Source organism: Corvus moneduloides, chromosome 24, assembly GCF_009650955.1.
Source record: "Corvus moneduloides isolate bCorMon1 chromosome 24, bCorMon1.pri, whole genome shotgun sequence".
NCBI lineage: Eukaryota > Metazoa > Chordata > Aves > Passeriformes > Corvidae > Corvus > Corvus moneduloides.
In genome coordinates, this window is record NC_045499.1 from 5,042,249 (window position 1) to 5,055,129 (window position 12,881).

Here is a 12,881-nt window from a genome sequence, read left to right on the forward strand (position 1 = left end):
CCCAGGGTTGGGAGCTGAGGGTGGTGAGCAAATCCTCAGACCCCCACACTTGCAGGGGGGGGGAGCTCCGAGTAAAAAATTCCAAAGCAATTTTTGGGAGCTCGGGCTGTTTGCCTGGGTGTGGGCTGGCCCCGGTCCAAAGTGACACCGGGGAGGTGCCACCCTCTTATCGTGCCACCACCCCTGAACCCGCTGAGGAGCAAACCTCGCTCACCGCCCCGTTCGTGCCCAGGGGAACTCCCTGATGTGCCCCGAGATTGGGGAGGTCACGGATCACCCCAGGGAGGCGGCTCTGCTTCCACAGCCGGGAATTCCTTGGGAATGCACCAGCGGCGGCTTCATCCCAGGGCAACCCAAATCCAGCCGCACGGAACCTTTTCCGTCGTGGTTTTGGGGAGCTCTGGTGGAGATGGTTTGGGGCATCAGGGCGGAAATGGTTTTAGGAAGTCAAGTGCAGCAAGAGGCCGTTCCTGAAACGCCCAAATCCCATTGCAGGCTCTGTGGGATAACCTGGGATAACCATGGAATTCCTGGGAATGGCGGCTCCTCCAGCCACCGCCGCAGAGGTTTTCTTCATGGAGTCATGGCATTTTCAGAGTTGGAAGGGATCCATCAGGATCATCCAGTCAGCTCCTGGCACGGGATATCCCAAAGCCTGTGCAGCCCTGGGAGCATCGTCCGAACGCTGCCGCACCTCTGGCAGCCTTGGGGCCGTGCTCATTCCCTGTTCAATTCCCAACATCCTCTGGAGGAAAAACTTTTTCCAGAATGGGATAATTTGTCCCCCTGGTGCCACATCAGGAGCTCGCTGTGCCCATCCCTCCCCTTCCAGCCCCAGGATAAACCTCTCCAATTATCCGGAGTATCCAATAACTCCAGAGAATGTGGGATCAGGGTCCAGGCTGGATAAGCTCATCTGATCCTAAAAGATTTCCTTCCCTCTCTAGCGACCCCCAGGGAGGGTTGAATTTCCCTGACCAGGAATACTCCCTAAGTTTTCCATGGGAATTGCTGGGAATGGGCTCATCAGGCACATTGGGAAGGAGACCTGGGATGAACCACACTGAGGTTTTTGGAGGCTTTGTAGGACCTTCAGCCAACAACCCCGAGCAGCTCCAGGCTCTCTCTCCTGCCAGGTGAATAAATCGGCTTTTACTGCTTCCCACAGGGGAATTTTTTCCCTGTATTTCCTTCTATCTTAATCCAATGGAAATTCAATAGGGAAATACCAGCGGGGCTTTTTGTTTTCATGGAATCCCAAACTGGTTTGGGTTGGGAGAGACCTTAAAGCTCATCCAGTGCCACAGGCAGGGACATTTTCCACATCCCAGGTTGCTCCAAGCCCTGTCCGGGCTGGCCTGGCCTGGGACACTTCCAGGGATGGACATCCGCTCTTATCCACAGGGATCCATCCCCTTGGGTGGCTCTGCCGTGATTCCTGTGCACACACAAATCCCAAACTCCCACCTTCCCCATCCATCTGTGACCGTGCCCCAAATTCCTCATTTTCCCCCCAAGGAAGGAACAAGACAGGGAAGTGGAGGGATCCAGGATTGAGGGAAATACATCAGGAGCTCAGGCTGGAGCTGGTTCAGGATTGTGGTGACTCCTAGGATGCCCAAATTCCATCTCCTCTCCAAGAGAGGCGGATTTGCTGCCTTTTCCCGGGATAACAAAAGCCTTGGGGACACCAGGAAGAGGAAGGGGACAGCGGGATGAGCAGGGATGCGTCCTGCAGGAAGATCCATGGCCTTGGACACGGATGCTGCTTTGGGGACGAGCATTTTGCTCCCAACAGGAGCAGCCCAGCACCGAGGTCCCCATGGAGAAGCCACCAGCTGCCACCTCCTCCTCCATCCACACCATCCCAAGCCTCCAAGCCACGGCGGGACCAGGGAACAAAGGGAGGGGAGCAGCTGGAAAAGGGATGCGTGGTGCGGGTGACAGCGCAGTGACAGCGGCAGGGAGGACACCCAGCCCGTGGTGACCCCGCCGAGGGACACAAAGCCCGGCTGGGGACGCTTCCTGCTGGAAGCCGTGGCTCAGGCAGCGGGAATGTCGCAGAACCGGGCGCACAAAGGGGCGGTTGTTGCTCCCGCCCTGGGTTTTCCCATCCCAAGGTTCATCCAGAGGATGGGAGGGGCCGGCTGGGAGGAGGTGTCACCTTGGGGACAACCTCAGCGGGGGTGGTGGCCTCGGCGGCGGCGCTGGCCGCGAGTCCCGAACGGTTCTGGCACCACCTCCTGGACAAAAGATTCCCGGGAAAAAAAACCAAACCAGGAACGCGGCTGGAGAGCGAGGGACGCAGGTGGCCCCAAGCGATGGCCCCGAGACGCGCGTTGTCCCCTTCTTGACTGGAATCATGGAATGGTTTGGATTGGGAGGATTTAAGGAAAGAAGGGACGATTTCCATTATCCCAGGGTGCTCCATGCCCTGTCCAACCCGCCCTTGGACACTTCCAGGGATGTGGCAGCCAGGGATTCTCTGGGAATTCTGTGCCAGGGCATCCTCGCCAGCCTGTCCCTGTCATTCCAGGTGTGCCCCTGTCACTCCAGGTGTGTCCCTGTCACTCCTCCCCCTGCTCCAAAGATCCACCTGGATGCCAGGCTGGGAACACCGAAGCCACAATCCCGGGGTGTCTGAGCCCTCCCGGCATTCCCAGCTGGAGCAGAAACCAGGAATCACCCCAGGTGAACCGGAGTTGCTGAGGAAAAACCAGAATTGCGTCCTGTTCTTTCCGGCTGGTTGTAAATTCCTTGGGATTTGGGGGATGGTGCCTGGGAATGCCGGCGGTGCTGCTCCCGGGATCATTCCTGGTGGGAATGCTGGGGCTTGGACACGCAGGGAGCAGATGTTTATCAACCTCTGATCACCCATCCCAGGGCCACATCCACCCAGGAACTCCATCCAAGCCCTGGTTTCCATGGCTCCCGGAATGCAGTGTGGAGTGATGCCAGCAAAACATCCTTCCAGCTCTGGGAATGGAATGTTTCCCACCTGGTTCTGCTTCCCTCTGTGCCAGCACCTTGTTTCACCTCAGATCCAACCCAAATTATCCCAGAGACCGGGAACAGCCCGGGATGAGGCGTGGGGAGCACGGGAAGGATCGGGAATTGGTGCTGAATCCCAATGTTCTGCTGGAGCTTTGTTCCTTCCCGGCACAAAGAGGGAGCTGGGCCCGGATCCCAGGATCCCGATATCCCAATGTTCCAGCTGCTGGTGCCAGGGGCTGTGCTCTGCATGCCAAGAGGGCTCAGTGGGCACCGATTTGCTGCTCCTGGTGAGGTGATTTTTCTTGGGATAGGGAAGGGAGGGAGCAGGGATGAGGAAGGGAAGAAAAAAGGGGGAAGGAGAAAGGAGGAAAACAGCTCCTTCTCCATGGGCGTACTCCCACATCCTGAGGTTTCGCTGGATTAAAGAGAGGGGCTTTAGATGGGATATTGAGAAGGAATTCCTGGCTGGGATGGAATTCCCAGAGAAACTGTGGCTGTCCCTGGATCCCTGCAAGTGTCCAAGACCAGGTTGGAGCACCCTGGGATAGCGGAAGAGGGTGTGACCGAGGGATCTTTAAGGTCTCTCCCAACCCAAACCATTCCATGATTTTTTTTGGGCGGGAAGGAGCAGACCTGGTGAGCGAGAGGAAGGTGGAGAAGACAGTTCATGTGCCTCAGGAAAAATTCCATGCACCATCCCAAAAACCCCAGGCCAGGAACGCAGGGAGAGCAGGCAGAGTTGTTATCCCGGCATTATCCCGAGGGCAGAGGGATGCTCCCACCCCACTCCCATCCTTCATTCCCTCAGGACTTCATCCCCTCTGAACAACTGGAATAAACCCTTGGATTAAATCCCACTCAGAGCCCAGCAGGCCGAGGCTGTGGGGCTGGAACCTTGGGCTCTCCCTGGAATCTGGCACAATTCCATGTCTCTGCCTTCTCCTGCCTCCCAGCTCCAGAAAAAACTGGGTTTTTGGGATCAAACCGGCTCCGCAGCACCATTAATTTGCAAAGCAGCAGCTCAGGGGCTCCAACAAACGAGCTCCTCAATCGTGTGGAGAAGCTGCAGCTCCGGAGCAGGAATTATTCTCCTCCAAGTGCAGCCTGGTGCTGATGGGATAAAGAATTCCCAGCGGGATTTGTGTGTTCCAGATGGCAGCTGGATGTGCTGCCAAGCCCAGAGAAGCGTTCCCTGCACACCAACTGTGCCACTTCCAGCCTTTTTTCCTGCATGGAGAAATCCCAATGCTCGTTTTTAGGGAGATTTTAGAGGCAGCAAATTATTCCGAATTTAAAAATCTACTTTAAAACCCCCACGTTCCCCATATCCAGCTTTTTTCCAGGAATACTGCAGGAAATTCCCATGTTTTTCCTTGTTTATTCCAGCAGTTTTATATCCTGATACTCAGGAAAACCAACCCTGGGGTGATTTAGGGATGAAGGAGGTGAAACGTGAGGGGGAATCATGGATTGTGCTCCAAGGTGGGAATTCTGAGTGAAGGTTGTTTTTTTTTAAGGAATAAACCACCAGGAACTTGGAATCTCTCCCCAAAATTCTCCCAGCATTGCAGAGATTCCCAGGGCATGACCACAGGTGGAGCAGAGCCTTGGGGTGACACTGACCCTGCTCCAAAGGGAGGTGGCAGCAGGGTTTTGGCTGAGGTCCCAAAAATCCTTCATCCCATTCCCTGGAAATCCCTGGAAAAATCCAGTTGGTGCCTCCAGGCACCTCCACCCCCAATTTTGGGGCACAAAGCACTTCCAGCCACCTCCTTCCCAGCTCCTGCCTGGAATTCCAGCTTCACAGGAGCCCCGGTGATGGAATTCCCTGCTCTAAAACGCCCCGGAATGACAAACACAGCTTCTCACCACCCAGAAATCCTTGGATTTTGCAGCTTTTTTCCCCCCAAATTTTCCCGGATCAAACCCGATTTATCTTGCAAATCTCTTTATTACAACGCACAGATTAGTCCTGAATAGTTTCTTATGTACAGAAATAGAACTTTAGGTAGAAAAAACCCAACAAAGCGGCCACAAATCAAGGAAAATCCATAGAAAGCCAAATCCAACTTTTCCCGAAACGATACAAAAATAAAATCTGCTGATCACAGTTTTGATTTAAAGCCCTCCAAGCGTTGCTTTCACCCCCTCACCCCACACTTTTGAAGGGATTTGATAAGGAAAAACGGGGATGCCGAGCTCTGAGACGCTCAGGGATGGATTTTGTGTCCATTCCATTCCATCTCCCGCTGGATTACCTGGAAACCAGGAGGTTGGGGGGGGGGGGAAAAGCTCATCCAAGCAGTGGGAATGCTGGACATGCTGCAGATGGATAAAACCCCTCCTTTTTTCCAAGGTTTCAGCCCTTTGGAAGCAGCAGCTGCTCCTTGTTTCGATCCAATCTCTCCGTTTTTCCAAGCAAACATCGGCAGCTGTCGATTCCCAGCGCTCCCAAGGTTCTCCCAAGCACCAAGAAATCCGAGTTGTCCATAAAGAACTGAAGCACCACGTTCCCAAAAGATCCCAGGAATCCGGAGATCCATGGGAAAAAATGAACTGGGAGATCCATGGAAAAATGAGTGTAGTGTGGTTTCCTGGGAGCACTTGGAATTGTCAACGCCACTGACCATAAATCCACACATTTTTTCCTCTCGGAATTCCACTTTTCCCCTAAATTGAAAAGCAGATCCAAAGTGAGACAGCAAAATCCTCCGAAATTCCAAGTGGATTTCTCAGGATTTGAGGGTGTGATTCCAATTTAGAGTTTTTTTGGAGGAAAGGAGAATCCAATGTTTTGGGGATGGCAAATGGCATTCGCAGCTGGAATTTGGGCTCCATTCGAATTCACACAACTCTAATTTAATTAATCCCCTAAATGTTGTACTGGCACCACAAAAAGGTGATTTTTTCAACTCAAAGGAGCCACTTCTGGCAAGAAAATTAAAGGATAAATCCCAAAATTCTGGGATTTTTCAAGCCAGGATAAAACAGGAATAAATCATTTTCTCCCCGTAGTTTTCTTCCAAATTAAAAATGGAAGTAATTAAGGATAAAATTAAAGCATTGTTAGGTTTTTGCTCTACAAAAGGGAAATTATTCTGGCCAGCTGAACAAATAATTGATTTATTCACCCAACTTTGTGCAAACATTGGAATTTTTCTGGTTTCATTCCCTCGTGTGAGCTGCTTGGAAAATTCCCACACCAACCTCCAGCTCCAATCCCCCTTTTCCCCTCAACGACTTTTGACTAAAATAATTTAATATTTTAAATTAGGAATATAAATAAAGAGTTTTCTCCTCCCACTGAAATGTTTTTTAGTGACCCCAGTGCAGATACACAGAGTTAATACTGATTTTTTGGGAAAGAAAATAGGAAAATTTCGCCATAAATTTCCTTAAACCCAAGATAATTCTCCTTCAAATTATCAGGACAAGCAGATTGGATATAAAAATTCATTTCAAACCCTCTCCCAAAGCAGAATTACAGCAAAGATTAATTAAATAATTAGGGAATTTTCCTCCCTAAATTCAAGCATCTTCCACAGCCTCATTAAGTACCTCGAAGCTTTAATTATTGATTGGGATGAGGCATTTCCTTGCCCTAAAAGCCAAGGAATTTGGTGCACAAGCAGCCAGAACCCTCTGGAATAATCCTGGAGGAGGGAATTATTTCAAATCAATCGAACCAAAGGGGTTGTGACGCACCAGAGGCCTCCCCAGTGCTCCTGACTGGAATAATCACACCTCAAAAAGCTCCAGGAACACTCCAACACTGGATTATTCCATGCAAAAAGCAGGGAAAAAAATCCCTTAAGGGAAGAGATTTTTATAAATGAGGCTTTTGGAGAAGGTGGAAAAGCACAAAAAAAACCCCCACCAGCACATTCCTCAGGGAATTTTAAATCAAAACTGCAATTCCAGGGAATGAACCCCATAAATATTTCCTTCAAAATAGGTTTTGCTTTTTTTTTTTTGTTTTTTTTTTTTTTTTCCTTTTATTTTACAAAGTGCAAAAATCCAACTGAACAGTCCCCACTTCCCAAGGTATGGCAGGAAAAGGCATTTTTTGGGAATGGATTGAACCCCAAGCAGTCTGGTTCTCTCAAGTGCTAATTAACAGGAATGCAATTAGAGCACCCTCACCCTTCAGGGAGCTCCAGGGATTTTATCTGGAGAGCAAAACGGGAATTTGTTTGTTCAATATCCAAGTGGGAAAAAGGAAAATCCCACTTTTTCTCCCCATTTCAGCACATGCAGCTGCCACTTGTCATTCAGAGGTTTCATTAATTTAAAGGGTCAGGCAACTTCCAGGAGTTTTAAGGTGCTAGAAGGGATCAGTCCTCTGGGAATGGGATTCTTGGAGCCTACGGAATACCCTCTGTCTGTGCTCTGTGGTCAGGCAATATCCTATGGCTTCCTCAGTCTCCTGGATGCGTTTCTGGAACCTGCATCCATCCCGTGCCATCTCTTCCCAGGGCCCTTTCCGGTCCTCCTCGCTGCTTATGTAATACTCAGTCACTTTTTCAAGGAATGTGACCTGGAAAAAAGAAGGATTTGAGTCAAGAATTCTCACCAAATGGAACTTTAAATGGGTATGGTTTGGGTTTTCAGTGGAAGTTCTTAAACACCTAAAAGCGCTGGAAGGTTCAGGAATTTTCTCTGAGGGTAGGGCTGGATGGGATATTGGGAAGAAATTCCGGACTGCAATGGAATTCCCAGAGAAGCTGTGGTTATCCCATCCCTGGAAGTGTTCCAGGCCAGGTTGGATAATGGGTAAAATGGGTAAAATGGGTAAAATGGGTAAAATGGGTAAAACGGAAGCCTGGGATAGTGGAAGGTGGCCCTGCCTGTGGGATTGGATGATCCCTTCCAACCCAAACAATTCCAGGATTCCATGTGCTGCTTTAGATGGGATATTAGGAATAAATCCTTCCCTGTGAGGGTAGGGAAGAGTTGGGATGGAATTCCCAAAGAAGCTGTGGCTGCCCCATCCCTGGGAGTGTCCCAGGCCAGGCTGGAACATCCTGGGATAGTGGGAGGTGTCCCTGCTCATGGAGTGGGATGAGCTTCATGGTCCCTTCAACCCAAACCAGCTGGAATTCCATGATTCCATGATTTACTCCCCATTCCCGCCCAAAATATTTCACCTTCAGCTTTAAAACCACCCAGCTGCTGACTTGCCTGGACTAAAATACTCCTCAGCTACTCCAGAGTTACTCAAGGCCGCCCCCTTTCCTGTGGTAAATCCAGAATTCTGGTGAGTATTTCCCTGCTGCTTTAGGGGCTCCTGTCTTAAACTGGTACCGGTGCAAACTTCCTCTTTTTTTTTCCTCCTTTTTTGGTGAGTTGGGGTTGAGGATTTGTGGTGTTGCTTTCATAATGGAATCTGAGGTTTCTGCACACCATAGAGAAAAATACCACCAAGTTCAAAGCTACCTTTCTTTAACTGGGCATAAATACCCTAAAAATCGAGTTCAATCTTTTGTACGATGGCTTTTTCAGTACTTTCCTAATCTGACCTCCGAAGACATAAGATCTGCTGAATTTTGGGATAAGGTGGGGAGAAAACTCTCCTCTTTTAGGCGTGCAGGAGATGAAACAGTTTCAAAATTCTTTCCTCTCCTGTTACTAAGTTATACTTTGCCAGAGAAAAAGGCAGTACATGAAAAACCTCTGCAAAACCCCCCTGTTAATTCCCTTATACCCTCTCCCAACCCCTGTGTTCCAGACCCCTCTTCCCCTACGCTGGAAGAGGCCTCTGTGAACTCACACCGCGTTCCCTGGGTCGTAACCTCAGCCAGGGCCGTGCCAGGACATTCCAGGCTGGGAATGTGCTCCAGGAAAACGGCTGGGATTGCCGCGGGTTACGTAACAAACCCCTCCAAAAATAAAGGGCAGAACGGCTGTTGAGTCAAGAGCCCCGTGAGTCACCAGGAGTCACCACGGGAACGGGAATAAGATAAGGAAGGAACACACTCATCCCTACGTGACTGCAACCATTCCTCCATTTCCAGCTGGGGGCGGAGCTGACGAAAGGAAATTAAAAATACACACACCGAAAGTGTGTATTTTTAACAGCTATTAAGCTATTTTAAGTAAATAAAGGAACTTATAGGCTCAGGATCTCCACTTGGCAGGGTTTAGATGAAGACTGTAGTAAGGATTTAAGTCTGAGTTAAACCCAGCTTATTTCAGGCTCCTGCTGAACTATTTGTGCCTTTGCATTTAGGTATGAAAAGGCACAAACTGAACTGTCAGCACCTCTGGAAACACGACTGATTCCTCAAAAACAAACTCTGCTGTGGGACAAATACTCCTGGAAGCAGGAAAAACCATGGAAATGTAAAGCTCATCCCATTCTACAGGCAGGGACACCTCCCTCTGTCCCAGGCTGTTCCAACCCGGCCTTGGACGTGTCACGTCCAAGGATAGGATGAAGAGATGACTCCAAAAATAATCAGCAGTTGAGGATCCAGAAATCCCCTGATCGCAGGTCTCTGTGGGAGCAGGGCCAGCAGGTCCCACGTGCCCTCAGAGCAGTGCTGAGTGCTGAGTGCAACAAACGCTCCCAGCTTTTATGGCTTTTGGAGCGTAAATATTGCAAGATTCCAAGTGGGAATGGCCTTGAGCTGGAGGAATGACCCCAAAAATTCCCGGGAATACCTGGGGATTGTGCTCTGTTGTGGCTGGCCCTGATGCAAGCACCTGCTTCAGGAGCTGTTACATCAGCCCGTCCCCACCTTGCAGCCTTTTTACATCAGTCTGAGCCAGCCTGGGGCACAATTCCCGAGGCTCTGACATCATTTGGGATATTGCAGCCAGCTCATCCCTTCTTTCACCACGGCACGGGATCGCCAGCAGCAGCTGGGCCAAAAATTCCTGCTGCAGCTGCAGCCCTGGGACTTGGGAGCGCTCTAAATTAATTATTAATCTAAATTAAGGGAGAAAATAAATATATCTGCTGTAGAAACACTTAAGAATGAAGCATATTTTCTATTTGTATGACTTGTTCCACCATCCCTCATCCAGATGTTTGAGGTATCCACCCTGAACATCTGCAGCACCACAAAAATTTAGGACGAATTCCTATTTCTCTGCATCCTAGGACAGGATTTAGGCATGCCCAAATCCCTCAAAAAATCAAATTACACTGCCGGTTTGGGCTCAAAAGTCCAGTTTTTTATGACATCCCTTCTATAAATAACTGTTCTATAAATAACTATATATATTTATCATAAAAATGTTGTAATATTTAATATTCTCTTAAATGAAAAATGGGAATATTGGGATAGTTTGTATGGAAACTTGAGTTTACTCCGGAACACGGACAAGCCTGCTTGGGTTAAAAAGAAAACCAACCTAAATAACTTGCTTTTAACCGAAACTGGTGCTTTCCAGGGAAACCCCCTCACAGCTCTGGAGTTTCTCAGGGAAAAATTTACACCCCCAGCCCCGGAGTTTCTCTGACGTCGAAGCCGCAAGAGAAACAGAACGAAAATTACACCTCAAAACGGAAACCCAACTTGAGAGCCTACAGAAGAAATTAATTACCCCGGTGTCTCAAAATTTCCCATCACGTGCCAAGGATGAGACACAACATTCCAGGGAAATAATCAGCACATATGGAAGCACGGTCTGGAATGCTGGCACAAGTGACCTCACCCCCGCCCCCTGCTTGGCGCAGCGTGGGGTTGTTGTTTTTTGTTTGTTTTTTTTTTTAAATAACAATCCCGAAACACAAAATTATGAGGAGAATCTGTACCTTTTTCCGCTTGGAATTCGCAGTTTTCTCCCCGCACAGAATCCCGCGCTGCCCCAAGTCAGTGACCCCGCAGTTGTGTTTCTCCAGCTGCAGCCTACACACGGCGAAGTGCTCAGCAGTGACAGAACTCGGCCTCTCTGCCCCTTCGAAACCCGGCGTCCCTTTTTTCTCCGCTGTCTGAAAGGCCGCCGTGAAATTTAAAGGGTTATAGGGATCGTCCGAGCTACAGAACGAGTTCCAAAGTTTCAAGCTTTCTGCCTCATCCACGCTGTCACAGTCCCACTCGTCCTCCTCGGAACTAGGAGAGCCCTCAGAGGACTCTGCCCACGAGTCTTCCTCCTCCTCCTCCTCCTCCTCCTCCTCCATGTCCGACATTACCTTTCCCGGATCGCTGGAAGACGTCTGAATGGTGGCTGTGAAATTCTGAGGGTTGTAGGGATCCAAGCTGTAGAAGGAATTCCACAGATGAAGCCTCTCCCCGTCCTGGCTGTCGGCCTCTGAGTCCGAGGGCAGGTCTTCGCTATCAAACCCATCATCATCATCATCATCATCCCAGTCTTCCTCATCCTCACTCTCCTCCCCACTGGATACTCCTCCGATGATATAATCGATTAATTTATTCGCACAGGCAGGTCTGGTGGAAATTGGGAAGTTTTGCTCTGTTTCCGAGTCCTCACCCTCCTCTTCAGCCAAGGCTTCTCCCTCCTCAGCCGCATCCCGGAGCCCCTCCTGCTCCACGGGGACGCCTCCAGGCTGTCTCCCTGCATCCTCGGGCTGCTCCAAATCCCCAGCATCGCCGCGCTGCTCCCCCATTTGTCGGCGGACATCCCTGTGCTGCTGCTGCTGCTCCTCCTCCAGGCTGTGGTAGCCATGGTCGGGGTCCGGCACGGGCAGATGCCAGCGCTGGAGGAACGCCAGGCGCTTGCTGCGGAGGAACTCAGCCTCGGGCAAGCCCTCGGCTCGTAGGGGCTGGGGCAGGTGGCTCTTGCCCTGCTCCAAGCCCAGCACGTACCAGTCCATGGGAAGGGCTCCCAGGCCGCTCCGCACCAGCCCGGCTTCCCACAGCCCTGCCGGGGGCTCCGGGCCGCCCTCCGGCCGCTTCTCCAGGGGCTCCTCCTCGACCCAGTCCAGCGAGGTGTCCGCCTTCGGCAGCAGCACCAGCGGCGGCGGTGCCTTGGCGGGGCACAGCGCGGAGCTCAGCGCGGCGCCGGGCAGCAGCCGCTGCAGGAGGGCGGGCAGCGGCGACAGCAGCTGCGACACCACCCGCAGCCACGAGAAGGGCGGGCTCGGCTGGGGCGAGCCGCCCGCGGGCGCCGCGTTGGGCCCCGCCAGCTTCGGCCAGGCCGCGGCCAGGCCCAACCGGGCCCATCCCAAGCCGGGGCCGGCGCGTTCGCGACCGCTGTGTTCCATGGCGCCGTTCAGCGCTGCCAGCGATGCGGAGGTGCGTGTGGAGCGGCGCTCCGTGGCGGGGCGGCGAGTTTGAAGGCTCGGGGGGCGGCGGGCAGCTCCGGTTCTGCTTTCGACTCCATCCTGAGGCAGCTTCAGCACAAAATGGCGGCGCCGCCGCCTCGGCACTCCCCGCCCCCGGAGGGACGGGAGGGGCGTCACCCTTTCCGCCCCGCCCACTTCGCGTCACCGCCTCCCATTGGGCGGTGTCGGCGAGGCCCCGCCCACTTTCCGCTTGGCCACGCCCCGCGGGGATTGCATCAGCCAGCGCGCGGCTGGCGGCAGCGCCCCCTGGCGGCGCGGCGGGGTCCCGGGGGGGGGGGCGCGGGGGGACCCCGGTGCCCCCCGGGGTTGGGCATGGGACACTTTGGGGACACTTTGGGGACACTTTGGGGACACTCTGGGGACACTTTGGGGACACTTTGTCAGCCCCAGGGGCAGCGGTGGGTGAGGAGCGCACTGGGAGAGGAGCTGGAGGACCCTGGGGGTTGAGGGAGGCGGATCGCAGACCCCCAGGACTCGGCGTGGTGGAGAGTGCGGCGGCCAGATGTGTGCCCAGATGTGCGGTGAATTTGCCGGGAGACGTGCGGGCAGAGGTGTGGACAGATGTGCCTTTCATCCCCTTTTTTTATCCCATTCCCGTCTCCAGCCAGGAGGCTCCCGACACCGGAGGGTCCCA

At 52.2% G+C, this 12,881-nt stretch overlaps 1 protein-coding gene across 1 annotated transcript; it reads right to left on the bottom strand.

Annotated features, from left to right (window-relative positions):
• Positions 1-4,925: 4,925 nt before the first annotated feature.
• On the bottom strand, positions 4,926-12,324 carry PPP1R15B (protein phosphatase 1 regulatory subunit 15B). The gene is made up of 3 exons (XM_032132833.1): positions 10,757-12,324; positions 7,370-7,531; positions 4,926-5,664 (listed from the first exon to the last, which is right to left on the bottom strand). The coding sequence occupies exons 1-3, from the start codon at positions 12,164-12,166 to the stop codon at positions 5,608-5,610; spliced, it is 1,629 nt and encodes a 542-aa protein (XP_031988724.1). The 5' UTR covers positions 12,167-12,324; the 3' UTR covers positions 4,926-5,607.
• Positions 12,325-12,881: the final 557 nt, after the last annotated feature.